This window comes from Gouania willdenowi, unplaced genomic scaffold (assembly GCF_900634775.1).
Source record: "Gouania willdenowi unplaced genomic scaffold, fGouWil2.1 scaffold_15_arrow_ctg1, whole genome shotgun sequence".
Lineage (NCBI taxonomy): Eukaryota > Metazoa > Chordata > Actinopteri > Blenniiformes > Gobiesocidae > Gouania > Gouania willdenowi.
Genome location: NW_021144909.1, coordinates 48918 through 75684, shown reverse-complemented (window position 1 = coordinate 75684; position 26767 = coordinate 48918). Strand labels below are relative to the sequence as shown.

The 26767-nt window shown below is 44.2% G+C and overlaps 3 protein-coding genes across 3 annotated transcripts; 2 read left to right on the top strand and 1 right to left on the bottom strand.

Annotated features, from left to right (window-relative positions):
• Window positions 1-10: 10 nt before the first annotated feature.
• On the top strand, window positions 11-12589 carry LOC114458691 (membrane-associated guanylate kinase, WW and PDZ domain-containing protein 3-like). Its single transcript, XM_028441104.1, has 22 exons — window positions 11-491; window positions 2957-3008; window positions 3348-3588; window positions 3670-3786; window positions 4387-4506; window positions 4774-4947; window positions 5250-5421; window positions 5497-5567; window positions 5636-5803; window positions 6209-6378; window positions 6601-6691; window positions 6779-6950; window positions 7061-7613; window positions 7750-7813; window positions 8060-8212; window positions 8280-8507; window positions 10765-10956; window positions 11162-11226; window positions 11295-11441; window positions 11561-11699; window positions 11974-12061; window positions 12452-12589. Exons 2-22 carry the CDS (start codon window positions 2967-2969, stop codon window positions 12456-12458), a joined length of 3174 nt encoding a protein of 1057 aa, XP_028296905.1. The 5' UTR covers window positions 11-491; window positions 2957-2966; the 3' UTR covers window positions 12459-12589.
• Window positions 12590-15085: 2496 nt separating this feature from the next.
• LOC114458686 (cyclin-dependent kinase 20-like) lies at window positions 15086-21175 on the bottom strand. Its single transcript, XM_028441099.1, has 9 exons — window positions 21071-21175; window positions 20109-20198; window positions 19915-20028; window positions 19645-19833; window positions 16382-16503; window positions 16235-16297; window positions 16000-16123; window positions 15541-15696; window positions 15086-15349 (listed from the first exon to the last, which is right to left on the bottom strand). The coding sequence occupies exons 2-9, from the start codon at window positions 20181-20183 to the stop codon at window positions 15173-15175; spliced, it is 1020 nt and encodes a 339-aa protein (XP_028296900.1). The 5' UTR covers window positions 20184-20198; window positions 21071-21175; the 3' UTR covers window positions 15086-15172.
• Window positions 21176-21589: 414 nt separating this feature from the next.
• Window positions 21590-25573, top strand: LOC114458684 (protein UXT-like). Its single transcript, XM_028441098.1, has 7 exons — window positions 21590-21952; window positions 22166-22247; window positions 22374-22441; window positions 23924-24031; window positions 24179-24242; window positions 24331-24545; window positions 24964-25573. The coding sequence occupies exons 1-6, from the start codon at window positions 21867-21869 to the stop codon at window positions 24397-24399; spliced, it is 477 nt and encodes a 158-aa protein (XP_028296899.1). The 5' UTR covers window positions 21590-21866; the 3' UTR covers window positions 24400-24545; window positions 24964-25573.
• Window positions 25574-26767: the final 1194 nt, after the last annotated feature.

The following is a 26767-nucleotide window of genomic DNA, read 5'->3' as shown; positions in this document are numbered from 1 at the left end:
GTGATGATGATGATGTTCTCTATTTGTCTCACTCTGATTGGCTCAGTGTGAGAGCACTTCCTGTTTGTGGTGTTCTAACTCAGGTGGTTGTGTGTGTAGATGATGGTCAGTGACGTGCTGAGTCAGCACTGTTTGTTCTCACATCAACTGGAATGTGAAACTATTACTAAGGTGTGTGTGTGTGTGTGTGTGCGCGTGTGTGTGTGTGTGTGTGCGTGTGTGGAAGGTCAATCAGTAACAGAGTGTGGAAGATTACTGACACACACACACACACACACACACTCATGGTAGATAAACAGAGGACTTTTCCCTGAGTGAGGACTGTAAGTATCAGACTCTGGGTGATCTGATCGATCAGCGTAGATCTCTACATGTAGATCCTCCAGACGACCTCTGACCCTCTGATGACAGATATGAGCCGACAGCGTCTGTCACTACAGCTCAGCCTCGACCTCTGACCTTCAGCGACACGTCGTCTGAGACACACACAGGTCTATGTTTCACATTTTATATCATTATAGACGTATGCTGAATAGATGTGGTAGATACAGTTGTATCAGCCTGATAAACACTGCCCTGATTATCATGGATAATAATCAATATCTCTGTTTGATGTGATATATTGTGACGCCTGTTGTGAGTCCTTTGGTCAGTGTGTTGTTTGTTACCACCACACCAAAGTGTTCGTTACAGGCGTGTTAATTAGTAACTAGTTTAGTCACAGTTCAGAGTCGCTGTGATGAAAACATGGCTCTGATCTGTTTACTTTTATCTGGCTGTGGATGATGTTTGATGCTGGAGACAAACTACCTGAGGAGCCACACAGAGTGTGTTTGAGGAAACGCCATCTGATGCTGACAAGTCGCCTCAGGGGACACATGTGGTTTTGGGGGGGGGGTCTCACTGTGTGTGTGTATATTGATGATGTCATACTAATGTACTACTCATACTAATGTACTACTCACACTAACGTACTACTCACACTAACGTACTACTCATACTTAAGTACTACTCACACTACCGTACTACTCATACTAACGTACTACTCACACTAACGTACTACTCATACTTAAGTACTACTCACACTAACGTACTACTCATACTAACGTACTACTCACACTAACGTACTACTCACACTAACGTACTACTCATACTTAAGTACTACTCACACTAACGTACTACTCACACTAACGTACTACTCACACTAACGTACTACTCACACTAACGTACTACTCATACTTAAGTACTACTCACACTAACGTACTACTCACACTAACGTACTACTCACACTAACGTACTACTCATACTAAGTGTGATGTCTAAATGAGTATGTAGCGCGTTCACATTAGATAGTATGTAGAGATTGAGTATGTGAGAAATACCAGGATGTATACTGTATGGGGACATTTTTTAAGTATGCACGGTGGGCACACTAGTAAATAGGCTGTTTGAAATTGCATACTAACGTACCATGCACTGCAAACTCAATGAGCATATACTGTCTACTACATACTAGTCTGATTAAACTTCCTTTTAACTTCAAAACAAGAGCCTTATTTACAAAAGCTTTAAAAAACCAATGGAAGACAAGTACAAAATGAAATGTCCCCATTTCAAAATAAAAGCATATCTTCTTGTCTTCCATTAGTTTTTTTTTTTTTTTTAACTGTTTTGTAAATAGGGCTCTTATTTTGAAGTTAACAGGACGACCAATGGATGGTCTCTGAAAATGCGTGAAATGTGTGAATGAAATGTGTCTATGTGAGTTTTATGGATGAAATGAGCACATGTTGATATTCTACTTGGTCACTTTCTCACTTCAAATGTTTTCAGAACTTTCAAAGTAAAGGTGGAGAATCAACAGAGATATTTAGCCTCAGTGTGAACAAGGTTTTTAACGCTGTAGGTTCCAAATGCATCGTGGGAAACTTGGAAGTTTACTTCAGTGTGAACGCTCACCATCCTAATCATACTATAGTATATAGTAGACCAGTTGTTCTCCAACTTTTTTAGCTCTAGTCCCCTTTTCTCTTATTTCTGAATCCAAGTCCCTCCTTTGTCCGACTACAACATTTTACATAGAAAACTATTTAAAAACAACTATAGATCATATGATGGAATTAATGAGTGAGAACACACATTTTAAAGAATCTCATTCTGTAAATAAGTGGAAAGAAACAGTATTTAATGCAGTGGTACTGAACCTTTTTTGGTCTCGTGACCCCATTATGATATCAAGACGTTCTAGTGACCCCAAAGACGTTGTTTTCCTAGAATTAGTTTTTGATCATGTTTGAGCTCAGATAAATATTTTTCCTGCATTATAGTTTAACCAGATTTCTATTTCACAAAGGGAAAGTATAAAAATATAGTTGTTTAATATTGTGTGTTTATTTTTTAACAAAATAATAATTAAAAAACTTTGAAAATCTATTTTCTCCGGCAGGGGAAGAAGAGAGAGTGTAAGGGTCAATCACTGTGAGGCTCATTGATAGACATGAGTATTCTGATTGGATAATTTCTGACCACACACACACACACACACACACACACACACCTCATTGTGTCGTTTTCACAGTTTATTTGTTTATTTGCTGACTCTCACCTCCACATATGTTCCTCCATTTTTAATGCATCACGACTCTGTGTGTGTGTGTGTGTGTGTGTGTGTGTGTGTGCGCTGTGTGTGCGCGCGCTGTGTGTGTGTGTCCTGCTGTCCTCCATCTGTTCCTCTCTGAATGAAGCTTCCTCTAAAACTCAAAACTTTATTTACGTCGCTGACTCATTTCTCCCCACAAAAATAAAATGTTTTCCAAAATAAAATAAAAAAAAAGCTCTCCTCTGTCAGATTGGGACTGCAGGCCTTTGGAAACACAGAGAGAAATGGTTGAACTCTTATTGTGAAGCTGTCTAACTTCCTGTAAGTAATAATAATAATGTTTTCTTCTGTCTGTAGCTCAGCCAACATGTCTAAGAATACAGTGAAGAAACTGCACTGGCGTTCAAAGGTATCTGTCTGTCTCTACCTGTCTGTTTCTAATCTACCTGTCTGTCTGTCTCTACCTGTCTGTCTCTAACCTGTCTGTCTCTAACCTGTCTGTTTCTACCTGTCTGTCTCTAACCTGTCTGTCTCTACCTGTCTGTCTGTCTCTAACCTGTCTGTCTCTAACCTGTCTGTCTCTACCTGTCTGTCTCTAACCTGTCTGTCTCTACCTGTCTGTCTGTCTGTCTGTCTCTAACCTGTCTGTCTGTCTGTCTCTAACCTGTCTGTCTCTACCTGTCTGTTTCTAATCTACCTGTCTGTCTGTCTCTAACCTGTCTGTCTCTACCTGTCTGTCTGTCTTCAGGTGCAGGAAAGTTTTGTCCCGTTGGGGGGGGCAGGTTCAGGTGAGCTGGGCGTGGCCATCGGGGGTGGAGCCGACTACGGGGAGTTCCCATTCGTCACTGCTGCTCCTGGGGGTGGGGCTACAGTCAGTGACATCATCCTGGAGATTGGGGGGACCCCCGTGTTGGGTTTGACCCTCGGAGACGTCAGAGGTGTCCTCAATTCATGCCCTCATCCAATCAGGATCAAGACTGTTTCTCCAGGTGAGACCACACCTGCCTATGAGTGAACTGACAGTTAGCAGCTGCTGGAGAGTAAGTGTGTGTGTGTGTGTGTGTGTGTAGGTTCCTCTCTCTGTAAGGACCTCAGGTTGTATCTCTCTAAGTGTTTCACTCCAGGATCCATGGACAGTCAGTTACAGCAGCTGATCAGAGAGAACCTCTACCTACGAGCTGTACCCTGTAAGACACACACACACACACACACACACACACCTGCCATGTGTGTATTAAACTTTCAGATGAAATCTATGGGCCCATAATTGTGTGTGTGTATTAACATCAGTATGTGTGTGTGTCATTGAACCTGGACATTCTCTTGGCTTTGTCTGAACATGTGACTTTTAGAACACATTTGGCAATCACGATCTGTAACTTTTAAACTTGTAACTCCTGTAAAAACCAGCAGTTGTCGCGAGTACCAAGTGACAGACCCTCCAATCAGAGGGCAACTTCATAAGACACTTTTTATAATACAGTATATATATATATTTATATTATAAGTTATAACTGTAACTTATTTCATAAGACATGCGTTCATAAGACACATTGTTTGCCTACCAAAACACAGAAGAAGAAGAAGAGGAAACTTTCTGCAAAAGTCACATGTACAGAGACAGCCAATCGAAGTTTTCCTCCGTGCTGAGATTATAACCCTAACCCTAATCCAATAAACATAAAGCACGTGTCCGTTCACGCATATATGCTCATATACAATCTCAGTACGATGTGAACTCAGACCATGACACACCGGTTCAATGTCTGTCTGTCTGTCTGTCTCAGGTACGACGCGACAGCCTCGTGATGGTGAGATCTCAGGTGTTGATTATAATTTTGTTTCCATCGAAGAGTTTTTCTCTCTGGAAGAATCAGGAGCTCTGCTGGAGAGTGGAAAGTTCAAAGGCGAGTAAAATCAACGCACCCACACTGTGTGTGTGTGTGTGTGTGTTTAACAGGTGTTTGTGTGTAATCCTTTGCAGTGCGTATTAAAATCTGTGAGTGGATTAAAAACTAAAATAGAAACTGAGTTTATTCGAACACAAGAACCTTTCACATTAAAAGTCCATCAACGTCCTGAAACAAAAAGCTTTTATTTTTTTAGTCTTAGGATTTGTGGGCGGGGCCCTATTTACATGTTTACCTGAAAATCTCCTTAATGTCCAATCACAGGAAACTACTACGGGACGCCCCGCCCCGTCCACATCGGCCCTGAGAGTCCACCAATCACGTTCCAGGAGCACAGGAACCTCCTGAGGAAGTTCAGGACCAGGAGCAAGTCTCTGAGTAACCTGGAGAAGACGACGGACGAAGGAGACGGCAGTGAGGACGACACTGGACACACAGGTACTGGTACGGATAACCAGGTACATGAGTAGATAACTAGGTACAGATAACCAGATAACCCTGTACAGAACCAGATACAGATAACCAGGTATAGAACCAGATAACCAGGTACATATAACCAGTTACAGAATTCGATAACCAGGTACAGAACCAGATGAGCAAGTAAAGATAACCAGGTATAGAACTGGATAAACAGGTATAGAACCAGATAACCAGGTACATAACCAACCAGATAACCAGGTTTATAACCAGATAACCAAGTATGGAGTTGAGCAGAGATATAACTTGACCCTCCTCCTCAGGGTCTGCTCCGGCTCCGCCCACCAACCTGCCCCTCAGCCAATCATGGGAGTCGTCAGCAGGGAGGGAGGGGGCTGTGAACGGAGGGAGAGGAGCTCGGAGCAGAGCAGGAGCTCCTCTCCCTGACAACTGGGAGCTGGCCTTCAGTGAGGCGGGGGAGCCGTACTACATAGAGTGAGTGATGCTCCTGATTGCTCCACTCTGCGGATGATGATGATGATGATGAAGGTGTCTCTCTCACTCTCTCAGTCATGTTGCCAAGACTACCAGCTGGTTCGACCCTCGCACTCACAGCAAAGAGACTCCGCCCCCTTCAGAGCGTGAGTCTCGCCTCCTTCTGCTCTGTCACTTCCTGTTTCTCTCAACTGACTCCACACCCTCCCCCCAGTCCCAGAGTTCACGGAGCAGCCGGCTCAGCTGATTGGCTACTCCATCCACACTCGTCTGTCCAAAGGACCACGAGGGTTCGGCTTCAACATTGTAGGAGGAAGTCGACCACAAGAGTTCCTGCAGGTGTACAGCGTCACCCCGGGGGGGCCCCCAGCCCTCAGCGCAGGTAACACACACACACACCTGCACATACCTGTGTGTGCGTATATAACGTAGATATATAACAATAGAACATCACCATGTTTAGCTCATACAGAGAGTCAATGTAGAGATTATAGACGTAGATGTTTTTACACAATCTACAGATAATCCACACACACACACACACGTGGTAATCTGTGTCACGTGCTGTTAGGATCAGTGAAACACAAAAGCATTAAAAACAATGAAGGGAGTTTAGTTTGGAGGGTTCTTTTCTGCACGTTTTACTTTGAAATGTAACAGGAATGTGATAAAAATGAGCAGGAAGGTGTCAGTTATTGTCACAAAAACTGTTTATTCTGTTGCAACTTGATGGTGGACATAAAGTACACACTAACTAGTCCTGGTCCTCCTCCTGGTCCTGGTCCAGCGGACATCCTGGTGTACATCAACGAGGCATGCGTGCTTGGCCGGTCCCACAGGGAGGTGGTGGACCTGCTGAAGGCGGTGCCGATGGGTCAGAGTGTTGACGTGGTCCTACGGAGGGGGTACCCCATGCTCTACAACCCAGACGGCTGCCCCAAGCAGAGCCTGGACACGGTAACCCCGCCCCCTCACTGCTGCTGCTCATTGTTACACCTGCCGACTGGGTTTACCTGAACATGTCAACACACTGTGTTCACTCACACACACAAAGCTCTGATACAGTCACATGTTTGTGGCCCCGCCCACTGTTTGTACATCAGCCTTCGCATTGGTTGTGTCGTGAGTCACTCCTGCTTGTCTATGCTGATAGGATCTGACCTTTGACCTTTCCAACAGCCGCAGCCTCGCAATGAGCCAAGCGGGTCTGAGCGTGTGCAGACCCAGCTGACCTTCAGCCGCACGCAGGATGCTAACGGCAGCTCAACAGGTCAGAACCAGTTCTACAGGAAATAATTTCATTTGTAGAAAGAAAATAATTTGATGAATCATTGAAGACTCTTATTCTGAAATCCAGGGTCCACTCAAGCCCCGCCCTCCTCGGTTTCTCTGCCATTGACAAATGGAGTGATGACCCAGCCCACCCCAACATCCCCCAATCCCCCATTGGCTCCACCCCCTCTGCCAGAGAGGACACCGCCCAATCACAGCGACTCTGACGGGGGTGTGTCCAGCGCGGGAACTCGAAGGTCGGTCCTAACCCACGACTTGAGAACTTCTAGTTTCTGATCTCTGGGTTTGTTAATGTCTCTGGGTTTTGCTAATGTGTCCTGTTGGCTCCGCCTCCCACACATTGCAGGTCGTCTCTGATTGGCTACAGCAGCAGCACTCTGCCTGCCCTCTCCTCGTCCTCCTCGTCCGTCCTCCTGCGGCGGAGCTCCAAGTCCTCAGAGAGCGACCTGTCCACCATCGCCTCCTCGTCCTCCCACGTCCTGCCCAGGCTGCCCTTTTCTCAGCCTGAGGCCGCCCCCAACATTAGCCACGCCTCCCAACAAAGCTCCACCCTCAAACAAAGCACTGACCCCCACCTAAACTCCTCCCAGACGCCCCCCTGTGGGTTTAACGGCTGTCCGGCTAACCACCAGGCGCCCTCGCAGGGCTCCAGGGGTCACCCGGGGCTGGGGCTCTTCCTCTGTACGCCGGGGACCACCCAGGGAGGGGAGCTGGTACCAGTGGCCCTGGGACAGAGTGAGGGAGGCGGCCTGGGCTTCAGCGTGACGGCGGGGGGCCACAGCGGGCAGCTGGCCGTGGTCCGGAGGGTCTGGGACCGACGGCGCTGCCCCACCCTGCAGCCAGGGGACGCCATCGTTAAGATCAACGGGGCGGACGTTCAGACCCTCACCTTCTCCCAGGTCAGAGTTCACCATCAGTCAACAGATAACACCATCATCAGCTGGTTTCTAACACCACTGGAGTCTCAGTGTTACTGCAAACTAGTCCCTCCTCAACGACTCTAGTTTAATGTGTGTGTGTGTGTGTGATTTGCAGGTGCAGAGGATCCTCCAGGACCATGTGAAGCAGGGGGAGGTGGTGTTGCTGGTTTACAGAGGAGGTACACCACGCTTTTATTTTGAAAAAAACAGTCAGAGCTTTATGTAAAGATATCTACAGTAGTGTGTGTGTGTGTGTGTGTGTGTGTGTGTGTGTGTGTGTGTGTGTGTGTGTGTGTGTGTGTGTGTGTGTGTGTGTGTGTGTCCAGTGTTGGCTCCCCCTTTATTTTGGAGGACGTTTTACTGCTGTACAAACTTTTAACTTGATATTACTTTCATGAGTCACATGATTCCCTCTCCTATCTCAGGCCACGCCTCTTCTCCGGTGGTTACCCCTAACCTTTATAAGCCCCTCCCCTCTTCACACACTGACCTACCAACTCCCTCTGTGGGGGGCGTGCCCCCCCTCAGCCAGGCCGGTTCTCAGGAGGGACCTGCCCCCCCCTCAGGGACCCCCACAGGTAATACTGGCCTCCTATTGGTGGAACACTGTGAGGTGGTTGCCATGGTAACATTGTCTGTCTCCAGGGGTCCCTCAGCCCTCCAACGGCCCCTCCTCAGCTCTGATCCAGAGCACCAGCTTCCTGGACTCGGTTCCCGTCACGCTGACGCTGGAGCCCCGGGACCTGCTGGGGGTCGAGGAGGGCGGAGCCAAAGATGGAGGAGGGGGCGGAGCCAGGACGGTGGAGGTGGAGCTTAGGAGGAGAACTGGAGAAGGATTTGGGTTCGTCATTGCCTCTCAGGAGGCAGGAGGAGGTGAGGGGGGGGTTGACCTTTGATCTCAGGGTCACTAACACACACACACACAAAGTAAACTCATTCGCTGCCATTGACGCATATATGCGTTAATTGTGTTTTTCGACTGGGGTTGCTAGGAGACGGTGTGACGGAGTTCTTCTGTGAATATCAGGCTTGTACTATGATGTAGTGACCAACTGGTGGCATGTTGGTAGCAGCAGCGCACCTTTGGATGAGAGATTAGCCGTGATGAGCAGAGGTCAGAGAAAGAGGAAAGGAGTTTTTTTTGTCTTTTAGGCTATGAAAAGCACAAAATGCTTACACTTTCAAACAATAGGTACTGTAGGCTATCGGAAATTAAAAAATAAATAATTTGTAATTATATTATAATTAAAACAAATAATCAAAATATCAATTCGCCCTTGGGTAGGCACTGCCTACCCTGACTGCACGTCACTGGTCGCGATGGTGAGAGAAAACGATCAACAAACCGGGCCAAACGGCAGACTCGGAGATGGAGGAAGTTGCATGTGTGGAAACTGAGGGGGAGGGATACTTGGAGGACGGCCAAAATTTCGGTAAGGGAACCATACAACTCTGACCCAGATATCAAAATAATAATAATTTTGCCATCAAAAGCCCGGTCTCAGTTTTGTTTTTGTAGTTTTATAGAAGGAAACCAATGTTGAGATGTTTGAGGTGTCACTGAAGCTAAAACATATTAGCCTTAAAGTCACTGTCTTTTTTCTCAGTTTTTTGCTCAGAAACTGGCGATTTGTGTGAAACGACCTATATTTAACTGCTGATTACAGAAGAACGAAACAAGCTAGAAACAAAATATTTTTTTCTGATGAAAGTACAGTCTATTCTTTCAGAATTTTAGATCGTCATAGTACAAAAGATTCTGTGGGTCTTTAAATTCTGTGACAGTCTTTAAAAATCTGTCAAAAATGCTCTAAAATGACTGGCAGCCAATGAGTTAATGAGCTCAATCTGATCATTTTAAATATTAACGTCATGATGTCACTTCGAGGTCAGTACCTGAGCTTCTGTTTGCTCTGCACACACACATACACACACACACACACTGGGAGGTTAGGCTCCTCCTTCTGTTTCTGACCCTGTTCCGCCCCCTCAGAGTGTCCCACTTTGCAGCTTTGCTCCAACTCAGTATTCAGACACACACACACACACACACACACTCACACACACTCTTCATCATGATGGATCGACTGCAGTCGGCTTTAAAAACCATCAAAGACTCCAAACGTGAGTCGCTTTCTGTGATTGGTCAGAAGTCTGATGGCGTGGTTTATATCTTAATGTCTGCATCATGTTTATGTGTGTGTGTGCATGCGCACATGCTGAGCGAAAGCCGTGATCTGACTCACACAGCTTGTCCTTTTCACATAGATCACACTGAGCACTGTTAGAGTCAGACTGGTCATCATGTTAACCTGTGACTGATTCTAAGCACAGTAGTAGAAACAGTAAAAGAATGAAGTTTGTTTATATTGTTCAGGCTAATGTTAACACTGAAAGACATTATTCATCACACACACACACACACACACACACACAGCTTTGTGGTCATTTGACTCAAACGCTCCTCCTCTCTTTTATCAGCTCTCAGGAATTTCTGACTCCTCACTGAAACTGTGTGTACGGCTCTCACACACACACACACACACACACACACACCCACCCACACACACACGGTCCACTCTGTGTGAGCTCTGCATAGATCACTTCTTATTTCTGTCCCTGATAAATCCCATAAACCAGCATTATCATTAGCATGTTAAGTTCAAATGTTGAATAGCACCTGTAGCTCCACAGGAGCCTCAAGTTAAGAACTTAATATAATCTTTTAAAAAGTTGAACTTTTTCTAAAAATATAATTTCACACTTAATAAACATTCCACTTGTTTTTGATATTGATGCTTGAATTACAGTTAGTTACCCGTTATTTGTTCTCACAAGTTAAAAAAATTAAATCAAATGCATTTCATACCATTTTGTACTGGTAAAGGTGACATTTGTAATTATTGATATCGTATTGTTTAGTATCGGGATATGTAAATTGTGAATCGTATTGTATCGTTAGAGTCATGGTAATGTACAGCTCTAGTGTGAGTGCGTTGACATGATCCCTGTTGATTTTGTTTGTTTGTGTTTATGATGTCACTGTATGGAGGTCACTGATTGGCTGCAGCTGCTGAGCTTTGTTTATCACACCTTCACACACACCTGTACTAATGACCTCTGACCCCAGCCTCTCTGATGTCCCACCGCTTCGTGACGGTGCGCCGGGGCAGTCCAGCAGCCCGTAGTGGGCGTGTCCATCCTGGTGATCGTCTGGAGGCGGTGGAGGGGCGACCAGTGGGAGAGCTGCAGCACAGAGACCTGGCTCAGATAATACGGAGAGCCGGCAACTCCCTCAGGATCAGCATCACACCCAAACAACGTAAGCACACTCATCATCATCATCGTTGTTATTCTCTGTGGAGGAACACCATGGGTTCATCACTAGTTCTTAGTTAGTTATGTGGTTACAGTGAGGGGGCGGAGTCAGGATTACATCCACACTTTGATTAATGTGATGTTTGAGCGCCCTGTCCACCCAATAATAATGATGTATAGTATCATAATTAAATAATGTGTGTTCTCAGAGTCCGACGGAGCAGAACTGGACATGGACGTGAAACTGATGAAGGGCATCAGAGGGAGGTCAAAGGTCACTGTCATTACTGTCTGTAGTGTGTATAGTGTGTGTCCGTACTCACTCCTTCATCTGCTCTCCAGGACCAGTCCAGGTTCTACAGTGTGGATCTAGATCGTGGTCCTACAGGGTTTGGGTTCTCACTCAGAGGAGGAAGTGAATACAACATGGGTTTGTACGTCCTGGGTCTGATGGAGGGAGGACCGGCTCAGCACAGCCACAAGATACAGGTACACACTACACACAACACACTACACACACATTCAAAACGACTTCCTGGAGGTTCTAGAAACTATTTCATACTTAAAAGCAGGATAGTGTGTGTAATGAGTGTGTATTTGTGTATCAGGTGTCTGATCAGCTGGTCCAGATCAATGGCGACAGCACGGTGGGGATGACTCACAGTCAAGCAGTGGATCAGATCAGAAGGGGCGGAGCCAGGATCCACCTGGTGCTGAAGAAAGGCAACGGTTACGTACCTGACTATGGTGAGCCTCACCTGCAGGTGTATCACTTCAGCTGGTCATCAGTCTATCTGGTGACACTCACTCGTCAAACACACTTCAGATGCAGCTACACATGCTAACTCCTTTAGCATAACAGGAAGCTAACAGCTACTTCCTGTACACTTTATTAATCACACGTTTTAAATTCACCTTTTTTTGAATGGACTCTGGTAGACTGTGGCGTCTCGCTCTGTCTTTTCTGCCTGTTTTACCTCCTCCTCCTTTTCCTCTTCTTCATCATCCTCCTCTTCCTCAGTGGAGCTGTCCAGCCTGTCTCTCTGTATGACCAACTCTAAACAGGGCGAGCCGTGCTTCTACGTGATTGGACGCACTGAGAACTCGCGGTTTGTACCTTTCTCTCTGCTCCTCCTCCTCTTCCTCCTCCTTCATCCCTTTCTTCTTCTTCTCTTTCATTCTGTCGTCTCATCTTCATGTTTCCATTGTAAACACAGAGAAACACTGTAGGATTTGGTGGTACAGGTCGAGATTACAGGCAGATGAATGTACTCCCTCCATCTTTGTAGTCCTTTCTGATTTTTGTTCTTGTTGTGTCTCCATATTTGTAGTTCTAGCATCATATTTGTAGTCCTTTCTTTTCAAACATGCACTCATCTCACACTTCCTCCAGCTCACACACATTTGTGATGATTCCTGTGACTTTCAGAGTAAAAGTCCACTTGATTGTTTGTGTATTTTCTGATCATGTGACCTGACTTCAGTGTCTTTTCTAACAGACCCTGATGAAGAAGGCCCCTCCTCCTCCTCCTCTTCCTCATCCTTGCACACAAAAAGGTGGGATGCAGCAGCGGTTGCCGCGGCGACCGTCTCTGTCTCCCAGGAAACCAGAGAGGGGGAGTGGAGGAAGAGGGGAGGGAGGAAGAGTGAGGGAGAAAGAGGAGGGTCAGGACCTCCTGATCTGGATTTGGACCGAGTGGAAGTGGAAGCTCAGGAGGAAGAGTGGAGGAAGGAGGAAGAGAGGAAGAGGAAGGAGGAAAAAGAAAAGAGAAAGAGAAGGAAGGAGGAAGAAGAGAGAAAAAGAAAGGTTGAAGAGGAAGAAATTAGGAAACAAAGAAAGGAAAAGGAAGATGACAAGAGAAAATGGAAGGAAGAAGAGGAGGAAAGGGAGGAAGAAGAGAAAAAAAGGAGGAAGAATGTAGAAGTGAGAAAAAGAAGGAAGGATGAAGAAAAGAGGAAGAGAAGTAAGGAGGAAGAGGAAGAAAGAAGGAAACAAAGGGAGGAAAAGGAAGAAGAGAAGAGAAAAAGGAAGGAAGAAGAGGAGAAAAGGAGGCGGAGCAACAAAAAGGAGCGTGAATCCTTCTCCTTCTTGATGCCGATTGGCTACGACGACGGCGAGCGTCTGTCCGACAGCGAATCAGGAGCCGGTTTCTCAGAAGTCAGCCAATCAGCAGACAGCATCGACACAGCGGGATGGAGGGAGGAGTTATCGTCGTCATGGCGACAGGGCAGCACGGCGGGCCATTGGCTGGAGCCGAGCGCACAACAAATGAAGCGGCTTCGGATTGGTCGCCTGGGTGGGCGGGAGCTAAGGGGCGGGCTCTCTCTCTGATTGGTCAGCAGTGAGGACGTTTCTTTCCCATTGGCTGTAATTTTTATGCTACCTAATAAGGGCTTTCCTGATAGGCTGCTGGGAGAAGACCCGCCTCTGCTTGCTTCTCATTGGACAGGATCAGACAAGCTTTTTGGAAACTAGCCAGGAAATGGCCTAACTCTGAAGCCTGTGATTGGCCGATGTCAGCGTCAGTCGCTTCTGACGACGCCGCCTTTAAACGTATTTTTCCCATCATCCCTCAGTGCATCCTGAGCCTGTGTCACCACATCAACAGGCCTGTGTTACCATGGCAACTTTGGCCTCGTTTCTAAAGCCTGCCCACAAATACACACACGCACACAGCCTGAAAGCTTTATTTTATTAAACGTACCGTGAGAATGTGTGCGCGTGTACATTAGCTGACCCTGGTACGCCAACATTTAGGAGACGCTCACGTATCAGATCATAGATCTACGTAAACCCTTCAGCGTTAGCCGTTAGCTCCATGTATGCTAACATTTTCATATTAAAGCTATCAGTGAAAATGAATCCATGACCGTCACCAAAACAAATGTGCAAACAATCAATTTCCTCGTCTTTGTGCCGTAACTGAGCGTAGAATCCCATTCATGAGCTCCACGACCATATATAGTAGAATGTGGGCGTGTCCAGGGCGGGACAGGAAGTTAATTCTGGGCTGTGATTTATTAGCACGGTTTGATGAATCAAAACACCAAACTTCATATAAACATGAGATCATTCACAATTTTAATTTATTAAAACAGAGATCAGCCCAAATACTAACAAATATAAACATATACATTTATAAATAAATAAAATTGACCATATAATAAAAATTCCAGTTGTTCTTGTTAAATAGATATAATGGATTCAAGCAAAACCAACAGCTTTTGTGTGAGAACAAAGTAGAATTAATAACTGCTCCGCGTCTACAAATATTAAATGACATTAAAAAAAAGTTCATTTGGAAGAACATGGACCTCACTACACATCGCTTTATAAACGAGGCCTAAACATGGAGCCATGTGCTGCTCATGGGCCAAGGGCCCTGCAGCGTGCATGTGCGTGATGTTTGTGATACAGGCTCCCCCCCCCCCCCCCCCCCCCCGTATGCAAACCCTGCTGAGAGCATGTGATGAAATCAGCCAATGACTTTTATTTTTATAAACAAAGTGTGGATCTGCTCGCCTGTTGATAAACCTTTACTGTGGTTATGTAACGGAGCCATACACACACACACACACACACACACACACACACACACACACACACACAGATGTCAGCTGAAGTGCCTCGTGTTGTTTAAGCCTTTGGTTCTTCTAACCGTCCAATCATGCATCACCTGTGTGTCTGCTCACTATCGCCCCCTGCTGCTTCAATTGACTCATAGTGGACATTTTTAATGCTTTTATTTTGAAGGAGCTGTCCCTATACTTTCCTGTTACATGTTTGGGTGATTTTGTGAAATAAATTAGAAATCATTGTTAAAGGCCAAATAAGTGAAGGAGGCGATAGTACATGTGAATGTTGCATAAATCAATCCCCTTCAAAATAAAAGCGGGGTTTCTCTGCGTGGACAGCAGGGGGCGCTGCTGCACACGGGTCAACCAACTCTGACACATGTAGCATGTAAACGTGTAAATACAACCTTGGTTCATGGCTCCTTTTCCACCTGTCGGTCTCCCTTTAGCCCCACCCCCTCTGTAAGGGCATTGGACCTTTTCCGTCTATGCATTTTAAAGCTGGTCCAATCAGAGACCAGTTCAGGTGTCACAGGCTCAGCAGGAGGCGGAGCAAAGGTTAGCGAATATGAACAAACAATAAATTATGTAAAACCAGTTTGTGGGCGTGGTTTCCATTTCAGAGGTGCTAACCTAAGAACCGATCACAGGCAGAAGGCGGGGCCTCGCAGCAGCTTGGGTTCCACCACGCTGTCCTGCAGGGGCGCCTGGAGCGAGAAGTGGGCCAGGGGGCGGAGGGGCCGGCACCCCCTCTGAGGAAGGGGCAGCTCTGAGTGGTGAGCAGGAAGTGGAACGCAGAAAAAGAACGGGTGGAGTAGAGCCTGCCAAAAGAGGAGGGGCTATCAATCAATCAATCACCTGAGCAGGTAATGAGCCAACTAATCAATTAATTCATTCATGTATGTGATTTTTTTTTTTTTTTATTCCTTCTGACAGGAAGTCACATGACACACAGGAAGTGCCACCCACTAATCAATTAGTGGAGCTACAAGCCCCGCCCCATCAGAGGTACCTGTCGGGCCGAGCAGCGCTGATTGGACGGATAAACCAGGAATTTATAGAGCAGGTCCACGGCCTGAGGGGAGGAGTCAGGGACGATCTCCTCCAATGGGATTGCAGGATTCTCCTTAAAGGATATTTTATTGTAGTCGGGCAACTCGGTGACATCCTAAACAACAAATAAACAACAACTCAGTGACCTCCTGTAGAGAGACGTGTGTGTTGCAGCCAAAGTTAGGGTCAATTATCCCTGTAATTGAAAATTAATTACGATTATGACATAATTGTAATTGTGATTAAATTAATTTGTCCTTTTGTAATTAAAAATGTAATTGTTATTGATTTTCAGGGGAAAAATTTTAATTGTAATTGGAAAAAAATTCCAGCCACCGTAATCATAATTCAGTTGTAATTGAACATGGATAATTGAAGACGTAATTGTAATTGAAAAATGTAATTGTGTGTGTGTTACAGGCCAGTTCTCCTCTGTAGGTGTTCCTAACACTCTAAGAACACAGCACAGCTGCTCGATGTCGTTTTCTCCAGGAAACAAAGGAGACGAGTTCAACAGCTCCCCAAATATACAGCCCACCGCCCTGCGCACACAGAAACACACACACACACACACACACACACACACACACACTGAAGCATCGCCCTGACTCCTGTGTTCAGGTAATGGTGATGATAATGAATAAACTTGTCACCACAGGTCGACGCCCTCAGTGTATTTTCTGGCTCCGTAGAGCAGCTCAGGCGCTCTGTACCACCTACACACACACACATGCACACAGGGGTGAGTGTGTGTGTGTGTGTGTGTGTGTGTGTGTGTGTGTGACCGCTGAGCATCTCACCTGGTGGCTACCTGATGGCTGTACAGACGACCTCTGACATCACTGAAGAGACGAGCCAATCCAAAGTCAGCGATCTTCAGGTGACCAGAGGAGCTGATTAGGAGGTTGGCTGGTTTCAGGTCCTACACACACACATTTTTATATCACTAATTTATGGCGACCCCAGAGACGTTTTATTCTTTTCTAGAATTCGTTTTTGATCATGTTTGTTATCAGAATCAGTTTAATTGCCAAGTGGAGTTTTTGGAAAACAAACAAGAGACAGTATAATAACATCATGGAGCAGCAGCGGTCGGCTAGCACAACATCCGCTCTCTCACCAGTAAAAGACAACTCATCCATGAACTCTTCACTGACTAAGTTTGACACGGCAACAAGAACACGACTTCTCTCAGCTCATTGAATCCACTCCACCTGGGTTTGTTTACACCTGTAAACCACGTGACTCCGACCGGGGCGAGACCATCAAAGTCTCACCTGTGTCTGCCCCAGTCTTCACCTCATTTAATTCCACAGTATGTGAACTCTGGACCTATTCCCACCATAATTACAACTGTTTACCGCCCGTCTAAATCCAACAGTGATTTTTTAAATGACTTCCTCACTCATTTATCCTCCTTTCATCAAAAATAATAGTGCTGGGTGATTTTAACATTCATATGGACAACATCAATCATCCTTTTACCAGTGATTTTACTTCCTGTTTAGATAGTTTTGGTCTTCAGCAACATATCAACACTCCCACTCACTCAAAAGGTCACATTCTTGATTTACTCTGCTGCTATGGTGTCACCCCTCTACTGTAAAACTGATGAACTCACCATAACCGATCACTTTCTCCTCTCATTCAATGCTGCTCTCACCATTACTACCACTAAGCTCCCACGTCTCGAATCATTCCACAACATTAACAATATAAATCTTAACACCCTCACCTCTAGCACTGACCACCACCTGGACATAAATACATTTCTACCCCTAATGATCTGGTTATGCATTACAACACTACACTCCATTCCATTCTCAACTCCCAGGCTCCGTTAAAATCCATGTCTGTTACATTCTTCACTCCTGCCCCTGGTTCACACACCATCTCTGGCTCATGAAAGCCAGAGGTCGCCAACTCGAGCGCCTCCATAAAAAAACCCACCTCACTATTCATAAAGACGTGTACGATAACCACTTCATCCAGTACAAAGACTCCATTGCTAAAACTAAATCTGAATATTACTCCAGTTTAACCAGTTCAAATAAAGGTCTTCAATAAACTCACCTGCCCTCCTGACTCACTGCCTTAATGTCATTTCTCTCCTCAAAAATCCAGAACATTCCTCAGTCAGAACTCTCCTCTCCCCATCCCACCAGAATCCTTCCCATTTACTCATTCCTTTTCCACCTTCCAACTGACCACTCCCTCTGAAATCTCAGACCTCATCCATCAGTCCAAACCATCCTCCTGTCAGTTGAACCCTCTCCCCACATTCCTGGTCAAAGCCTCTCTCCCCTCTCTGCTTCCCATCTTATCCGCCATCATCCACTCGTCTCTCATCACTGGAACTGTTCGCTCATCCTTCAAAACCGCTGCAATAACTCCAATCCTAAAAAACCCCGGTGCAGATCCTTCCAATCTCAATAACTTAAGTCCCATCTCAAATCTCCCCTTCATCAGTAAAATTCACGAAAAAATAGTCGCCAGCCAACTTCACTCTCACCTATCCCACAATAACCTTTATGAACAGTTCCAGTCCAGTTCCCGCCCCCTCAATAGCACTGAAACAGCACTTATAAAAATAACCAACGACCTCATCATGGCAGCTGATTCTTGACTCCTCACCATCCTCATCCTCCTCGACCTGAGTGCAGCATTTGACACCATCTCTCACACCACCCTTCTGAACAGATTAGCTTCCATCGGCATCACCCACACCCCCCTAAACTGGTTTAAATCATATCTGTCCGGCCGCACTCAGTTCATCCAGCTCAAATCCTTTAAATCAAAACTCTCCCCCGTCACTACAGGTGTGCCCCAGGGCTCAGTCCTGGGGCCCCTTCTCTTCATTATTTAGCTCCTCCCCCTTGGCAATATCTTCCGTAAATTTGGCATTAATTTTCACTGTTACGCAGATGACACCCAGTTCTACCTCACCAGTAAACCATCTTCTACCCTCCCCCCCTTTCCCTTATTGACTGTATCACAGAAGTTAAATCATCATCTCCTAAAACTCAACAGTGACAAAAAAAAGGTTCTCCTCATTGGTACAACTCCTCCGTTTCCCCCTCCCCACAGGTTAAGAGTCTGGGTGTCATCCTTGACAGCAATCTATTGTACAAATTCCACATCAATAATATCACCCGGTCTGCATATTTCCACCTCCGCAACATTAATCGCCTCCGCCCCTCACACTGCCACTATCCTTGTCCACAGTCTCGTCACTTCCCGGCTCGATTATTGCAATTCCCTTCTCTTTGGTCTCCCCAGCAAATCCCTCCATAAACTTCAGATAGTCCAGAACTTAGCTGCCCTCATCATCACCAAAACTCCCTCAATCTCCCACATCAGTCCTGTTCTCCACCAGCTCCACTGACTTCACATTCAATCTTGCAACCACTTCAAGATCCTTCTGTTAAGGTTTAAGGCCATCCACCACACTGCCATCCACGTCCACACTCTATCTCACTCCCTCAGATCCTCTTCCTCCATTCATCTATCCACTCCACCAGCTCTCCTTGTTTTAGCTTCATTTTTCCTGTTGTTTTTAGACTTTATTGTGGTTTTATACTATGTTGTTGTGGTTTTATCATGTACTGTTTGGTGACCTTGGGTGACCTGAAAGGCGCTGAATTTCAAATAAAATGTATTATTATTATTGATAACATAATAATACTACGGAGGAGGGTTAGGGATTAGGGCCACTGAAAAGAAAAAACTCAAATATTTTTTTTATTATCAATAATGTTATATATTAAATATTAGTCAGAACATTAATAATATTTTTTTTAATTAAAAAATCGTGCAATATTCCTCAAATTCTTCCCCAAAATGTCTCCAAATTAATAGAAATTAGTCATAAAACCAAGGACATTTAAAGTGAAGTGTGTTAATTTGACAAAATATAATTTTAATCAGTAATTTTTATTTTACTAATCACTAAACATTTGAGGTGACCACATCTTAAACCACATGGGGTCACGACCCCAAGGTTGAAAAACACTGTTCTGTGGTTTGTTTTTGGTTAGTGTGTGTTTGTATGTATGTCTCTCACTCGATGCATGATGTTGTTGTGGTGCAGGAAGGCCACGCCCTTCAGCAGCATCATCATGTAACCTTTGACCTGAGCTGGGGTCAAAGGTTGCTGAGCGTTCCTGATGATCTCAGAGAGGTCAGAGAGCATGAAGTCAAAGACCAGCACGAAGCCTGTCCCCAGAGGGAACACGTCCCTCAGCTTGACCACCTGACCACCGCCAAAACAACACAATGACTCTTAGCAAAATAAGAGCAGACGTGTGTGCGTGTGTATGTGTGTGTGTCGTACATGCTGGTTGTCCTCCATCTCCTGCAGAGCTTTGATCTCTCTCAGAGCCTGGTTAGGAATCCCATCCTCTAACTTCCTCAGGGCCACTTTCTTTAGAGCCACAGTCTCTCCTGTCTGACACACACACACACACACACACACACATAAATATATACAGGTGAACAGTGCAGGTGAACATGTGGGAGGAGCTTCACCTCGATGTGTTTGGCCTTAAACACGATGCCGTGTGCTCCTTCTCCGATACGACCCAGGATGCTGTACTGCTCCATGGCTTTAGAATCAAGCTGCACAGGAAACACACAGGGATATTTTCTGCTGAAATGATCAATAATTGAAGATCAGCTCATTGCAGCTTGTAGCTCATTGGCTATCTCATAACGGTTAGAATAAGACGTTATTTGGGTCTTTCTAACTTTACTGAAGTCCTGATGCAGTGATCTATATGCCCCTGTTCCTCTGACATTGTTACACTGAATGATGTTTCCTGCAATGATTTATTACACTACACTGTTGTTTCATTATCTCGAGATAATTATCCCGTTATCACGGGAAAACAGTCTCCTTATCTCGATAAAATTAAGTCGTGATCACGGGAAAACGGAGGGTAAAAAAATGTATGAAAGCACTTTGAACCCTTTTTAACCACTTTTTCTGTCCACTTTTGGCAACTCTAATTTGCAATTTTTAACCAATTTCTTTCTGTTGCCATGGTAACAGTTACTAAGGCTGAACATGTATTTATCAATGTAGTATAATCAGGTTAAATCATTCCTATGGTTTGATTCATTTGCGGTAACGCTTCGTAAACGTGGCATTTAAAGTACATTCATTCATTCATTCATTCATTCATTCAAAAGTTGACCACCTAACACTGAGCGCTTAAGGCTAACTCGCTAAGTTGTCATGGTAACAACCTTAAGACTGATTGGAATAACTTGTGCTATTGACGATGTTTTTTAGTCATGAAACACATTTTAAAACCTCAATAAAACGTGTCACATCACTAAATAAATGCACTAAACATTTTGGTGCTCGTGAGCGTTGGGCTACCCGTTGCCATGGTAACATGGGGAAGGCTAAGCTAACGCAAACCAAACGCGTAGAGTTTTGTTCTCTGTTTTTAGTTTAAAGAGATTAGAAAGAAATTCATATTTACCTATTATTGAATCATTCTGTTCTGGAGTTTTAGAAGGTAAAATGAAATAGATGGAGCTAACCGTGTTGGTTTACAGAAACGTCATCAAACCGCGCCGGAGTGGACAGACTCGACTTCAAAATAAAACATCAACATCGTTGCGAACATTTAGGGATTTACTGATGTTGATTATCATTTTTGTTATTTGAAAGACGAAATTATAATCAACATTTTCTTTAAACTTTACTTTTTGCATTAAATCACGGAAACAATTAGTGAAGTATAATTTTTAAATATTGATGTTTTGAGTGCTTGGACAAAAATTTATTAATCTTTGTTAATTATTTATTTTTGTTCAGTACGTGTCAGACCCACAAACCTCAGTTCAAAAAGCTCTTTGGAGTTTTAATAATCTTCGTGTTAATTTATTAGTGCATTTGTGATTTAAAAATGGTATCCCCTCAAGATTGTTTAGTGATGATTAAACTTGGGACTTTTATTTAAAACAATAGTTTTTGCTCATTGTCACGTGCGTTTAGGTAGTTTTATGCAGATGGAGCTCTGTCTTGTACCCATTCGGGTTTTAATTCAAATGATGTGAAGGTTTTGTTGATGTCCGTGCTTTTACTTTGAAAAGCAGCAGTGTATTTTTCTGTCGCTGCATCTCTTCCGGGTCACCGTCAGATGTGGTCACATCCTCGTCCTGTTGGTTCGACTTAAACCTGTCCTCTACGGTTAGCCTGATACAGTTAATCTGCTACACTTAGCCTGCTATCGTTTGTTCGGTATCGTCGGTAGCGACTCGCTCCCGGTAAAGATGCTCGCTCCCGCTGACTCTACGGTTACCGGGAAGGTTCTACAATATGAAAACTTCGTCAACGACGTCCTGAGGCGAGATTTACGGTGAGGACCGTGAACGCACCACACAGGTGTAAGGGGGCGTGTCAAACAGTAGTGGTTGGTTAACACGGGTCAACTAGTTATAGAATCCACGTGACCATCAGTTACAGCTGGTTAAAGTGTGTGTGTGTGTGTGTGTGTGTGTGTGTGTGTGTGTGTGTGTGTGTGTGTGTGTGTGTGTGTGTGTGTGTGTGTGTGTGTCGGTCTCTCTCTCAGGGCGGTGATGGATCAGAGGGATCAGGTTTATGAGAAGATCTCAGAATATCTACAGTTGAAGAACACCATCCAGAGTCTGCAGGTACACACACGTATATATACACTCCTACACACACACACACCTACTCGTATGTGTAACATTTCCAAACATGGAAAACAGTTTAGTGTGTGTGTGTGTGTGTGTTTTGCGGCTGTGATGTCACTACAGGAGGCGGAGTCAGGCCATCTGAAGACGGAAGTGGACCTGGGCTGTAACTTCTTCGTTCAGGCTCAGATGTGAGTGTGTGTTATTGAGTTGATAGGATTATCTTAGCCTTAACTCTGAGCTGATAGGATTATCCTAACTAAGGATGTCCCGATTTGATCACATGATCGGAAATTGGGCCCGATCACATGGTTTCAGACTCGATTGGAATCGGACGTTATCTCCCGATCAGGACTCAGATATATATGTATATTTATTATCATTATAGGGGTGGGTGGTATAACGGTTCATACCAAATACCGGTATATATTTTCATTATGATATAAATGTTTAATATACCACCGTACCGGTATATTGATTACACAATGTTCGGAACGCTACGTTGTGCCGTGTCAGACCGGAGCCTTTTCAATGTTGCACTGCGAAGGTAAACAGTAGCGCTCTGGTTACCATGGTTACGGTGTAAATGGACAAGAAAGCTCTGATACTGCAGAACATGATGACACAGAAGAACTTGTGTCAAAAAGAGGAGGAGCCATGTCTGTTGTTTGGTCAGCAGAACAAGTTGGATGCAGAGCAGAGGTGGAGAGTTAGACCCAAAGTTCTCAGATGTTTGTGAATAAAAGAGTTCAACATCAGGTAAATCACTACAACATTTGTTCTGTTTGAAAGAGACCAAACATATCGTTAGCCTCTCTGCTAACTAGCCTGATGCTAGTGTGTGTGCGCACTGTGCACAGATGTTTGAGGGCTTGTTTGTCTGCTCCGCACAAGTGTTTGTTTGCGGGTGCATGAGTGTTTGTGTGCGCACACTCGCGCCAGTTTGATTTGCGTGTGCGTGTGTATGTTTGTGTGTGAGTGTATGTTTGTGTGTGAGAATAGACCATCCTAAGTCAATCTACAGCATGACGTGCAGGTGTGTTCTAAATCAACCTCTATCTGCAGACCTCACACACTTTATTTAATAAACAGCTAATATTTTACATGCTCTGCACCTGCAATGCCAACAAAATGAAGTTGTCATACTTTTCATCAAGATAAACATACATTTTAATCTGTGAAACTAAATGAGGAGATTAAACATTAAAAGTGCAGTTCCTAAAAGCACATTACTGACCTTACTTTACAGCACTGACATTTATTTTTTTATTTGTTTTAAGATGAGGCACTATTAATTTTTCATATTAGACATTTTTATTCAATTTTATTTAATCTTGCACTAAAGTCTAAAGTGAATTTTCTTTTAATGTATTGCTTGATTGATCAAGCTACGTCACAGAAGTGTTCTGTTTAGGGTTGAATGTTAAAATAAGGTGAATAAAATAAATAAGAGACATCCTGGATCTGTTTTTTTGCTCTTCTTTATCTTTTTGATGTATTATAGAAGTATCGGATCGGTACTCGGTATCGGCCAATTCTCAAAATCAAAAAACTCGTATTCGGGCAAAAAACCTGATAGGGACATCCCTAATCCTAACCTTACCTCTGAGCCTGGGATCAATCCTGATCTGAGGTCATATGGTTAAACTGATGATGTCATCAATATGTCTCAGTGAGGACGCCTCCAGGATCTTTGTGGCGGTGGGATTCGGTTTCTTTGTGGAGTTCACGTTGGACGAGGCGCTGAAATTTATCGACAAGAAGACCAATCAGCTGACAGCGTCAGTCCCTGTTTACATTCCTGTTTTATGTTATATATTTGTCTGTAAATACATGCTTTTTAATCATTTTAAATGCTGATATATCTTCCTTTTAATGTGTTCTCATCACGTTTGTGTAAAGCTAACAATGCTAACGCTGTGCTTCAGGTTCACAGAGCAGCTGACAAAAGACTCAGCCAAAATAAAAGCCCACATCCGCCTGGTGCTGGAGGTATTTATTCCCATGATTGCTGTGTTAGTTGGCGTCTGATTGATAATAATCAGTAATATTGATGGATCTGTCTGCGTGTCCTGGTCAGGGTCTGAGGGAGCTGCAGGGTCTAAGTGAACTCACACAAACACAAACATCACGTGGAGATGTTTTCTAGAAGCTTCAGCGTCATTTGGACACAAACAGACTCTCGTTCCCGACGCTCAAAACACACAAAGAAGAGAAACGTGGACAGAAGAAGAATCTGCTGACATGTTAAATAATCTTTTAAAAACTCTCTTCATAACCAGCGTCTAATCAAAGGTTTGTCTCTTCTTCAATAAAATGTATTTTATTAAAAGCTCGCTTTTTTTTCATTTAAATATTCTATTTTTTCTGCTGTCTGAGTTTTCATGGTGTATTGCTGATACATTGAATTCATATTTGGATTTTGTTTCAGATTTTTGGTTATTTACCATATATTTTCTGTTTAAAAATGTGTAAAAAATTCCCCCAAAATGTTTGGAGTTTTGTAAATGAAACGTCTTTTCAGTAACATTCAGTATTGTGGCATGTGGACTAAAAGCCAGTTTTTTTTCACGCCACGTAGGCTAAGCAAGGAGGGATATAACACTGATGACGCGCATGCCAAACAATTGCCCAGAGTTGGGAGGTTTATTGTTCCAGATCGTGTTGGAGACATAGGCACTTACTTTAGTAGCATGCATTGGTTGCTTTACAGATACCTCATGACAGTGCAGATTGTAGATGGATCGCAGGATGATGCGGTCAACAGAAAGTTGCTCTCCCAACCTCACCCCACCAGCAAGCCAAACAAAACACTGCCAGGTAAGCGCACGTATTAATATAACCTACTCCCACAGTGCCACGCCCAATCACTGTGGTGCAGAAGCGTGCATACTCTGATTGCGTGCACGATACCCATTCACATGCATGAACCTCATTTAGAAACAGGTGAGAAACAACCAAACCCTGTACGGCTCCTACATTCAGGATCAATAATACTTTTGTTTTTCTGCTGAGTCAACTCTCCTGGACACAGGGTTACGGTTGCCTGGTAACAGATGCTGTGATCAGCTTGATGAGTTGTCATGACGAAGGATGGTGTGAAGGTGCCTCGTTAACCCCCGTAATTAAATGTTTTATGCTGAAACATTAAGCTGCATTTTCCACGTAAATACTCATCAAAGGTGATCCAGAAAAAGCGAGAACACATGTTCATATGTGTCCTAATGTCTGTGAAGCCCTCATTGTTCTTCTGCTCTTCCTCTCACCTTTCTAACGTACACTTATGTCTGTAATACATACCAATCTACTCTAGAAACACACAAGTACACACACAAAAAAATATATATATATAAAACGACACAGAAAATACTTCAAAATACCAAAATGAATTCAAAAACACAAAGCAAATACACAAAACAACAGAAATCAATCCGAAAATGCGTAAAACGTCACAAGCACAGAGTTCCTTTGATGTTTCCAGTGTCAATGCTCTGATTGGTCATTATTCTAATGAATGTTGATCATGTGACTCAGATTAGATACGATCACATTTTGTGATGATATAAAGGTGTGTAGTGTGTATATAAGATGTAAAAAGGTCAGTTTATTATTGTTTTATTGTATTATTTCTATGTATGATTGGTTGTTGGTGTGTTTGTAATAAATAGATTTATTTCAATTGTTTACTGTATTCATTACATTTACACAATTAAAAACATTTTGTTCTGTTTGTAAATGTATATTTTATCTTTAGTTAATTTGGTCATGGCATGATTTAACTGTGTTTGTAAACAGTAGTGAAGTGAGTGAGTGAAATGTGTTTTTGTTCTAGTCTCATTAAAGTGTGTGGGTGCATTTTGGCGGCGCTCTGCTCGCTCTCTGCCCGCGGAGCCGCATCTCCTCCCGGGAGCCGCTCCGGGTGAGACGCGGTGAGTTCTCCTGGAAGAGAAAAGCTCCTTCGTTCAAAGAAGATCACCGAGGATACAAAGGGACAGCCTGGGGGACTGTCCAGCTGGAGCCCCTGGACTTCTTTCCCTCCGCACCACAGGCCCGACACCGGGCCTCGGTGTTTCCTACGGATGCAGCCGACTGACGGCCACAGGAGCCAGGAAGGCAACATTAGCTAACATGCTAGGCTAACAACTTTAACCAAAAACTATTAAGAAGTTATTCTTATTACTGAACTCAGAAGTGTTGGCGAAAAAACGTAATACCGGCTGCTCAAAACGGAAATTGCTGAAGAAAAATCACCAAGCGTTTGTAATGTTGTCTTCCTGACCGGATTATCATCGACAGTTAGCATTGCTAACTATTTTTAGCAGCAACGGTCAGAGGAGCAGTGATTATTGGACGCCTGCAAACCTTCAGTTTTATATCAAACTCCTTATGATACGCGTGTAAATGTGCAGTCGTCAACGTGTTTGTGGAACTTTCTCGTGGCTAAGCTGCTGCTGTTAGCATGGAGGAAGGGGGGCCAGGCAGCGGCGGCTCTCTGCGGTTACATAAGGCACTTAGGT

Excerpts from the sequence above, each read along its gene's own strand:
- LOC114458686 (XM_028441099.1), bottom strand. The coding sequence starts at position 20,183 with ATGGAGCAGTACAGCATCCTGGGTCGTATCGGAGAAGGAGCACACGGC. Across the intron at positions 15,697-15,999 it reads CTACAGAGGAGAACTGGCCT|GATGTCACCGAGTTGCCCGA; the intron begins GTAACACACACA and ends TTTGTTGTTTAG. Across the intron at positions 15,350-15,540 it reads AGCGCTGCTCGGCCCGACAG|GCTCTACTCCACCCGTTCTT; the intron begins GTACCTCTGATG and ends CTCTTTTGGCAG.
- LOC114458691 (XM_028441104.1), top strand. The coding sequence starts at position 2,967 with ATGTCTAAGAATACAGTGAAGAAACTGCACTGGCGTTCAAAG. Across the intron at positions 4,948-5,249 it reads GGACGACACTGGACACACAG|GGTCTGCTCCGGCTCCGCCC; the intron begins GTACTGGTACGG and ends CCTCCTCCTCAG. Across the intron at positions 11,700-11,973 it reads CGGTTACGTACCTGACTATG|TGGAGCTGTCCAGCCTGTCT; the intron begins GTGAGCCTCACC and ends CCTCTTCCTCAG.
- LOC114458684 (XM_028441098.1), top strand. The coding sequence starts at position 21,867 with ATGCTCGCTCCCGCTGACTCTACGGTTACCGGGAAGGTTCTACAATAT. Across the intron at positions 22,248-22,373 it reads ACACCATCCAGAGTCTGCAG|GAGGCGGAGTCAGGCCATCT; the intron begins GTACACACACGT and ends ATGTCACTACAG. Across the intron at positions 22,442-23,923 it reads TTCTTCGTTCAGGCTCAGAT|TGAGGACGCCTCCAGGATCT; the intron begins GTGAGTGTGTGT and ends AATATGTCTCAG.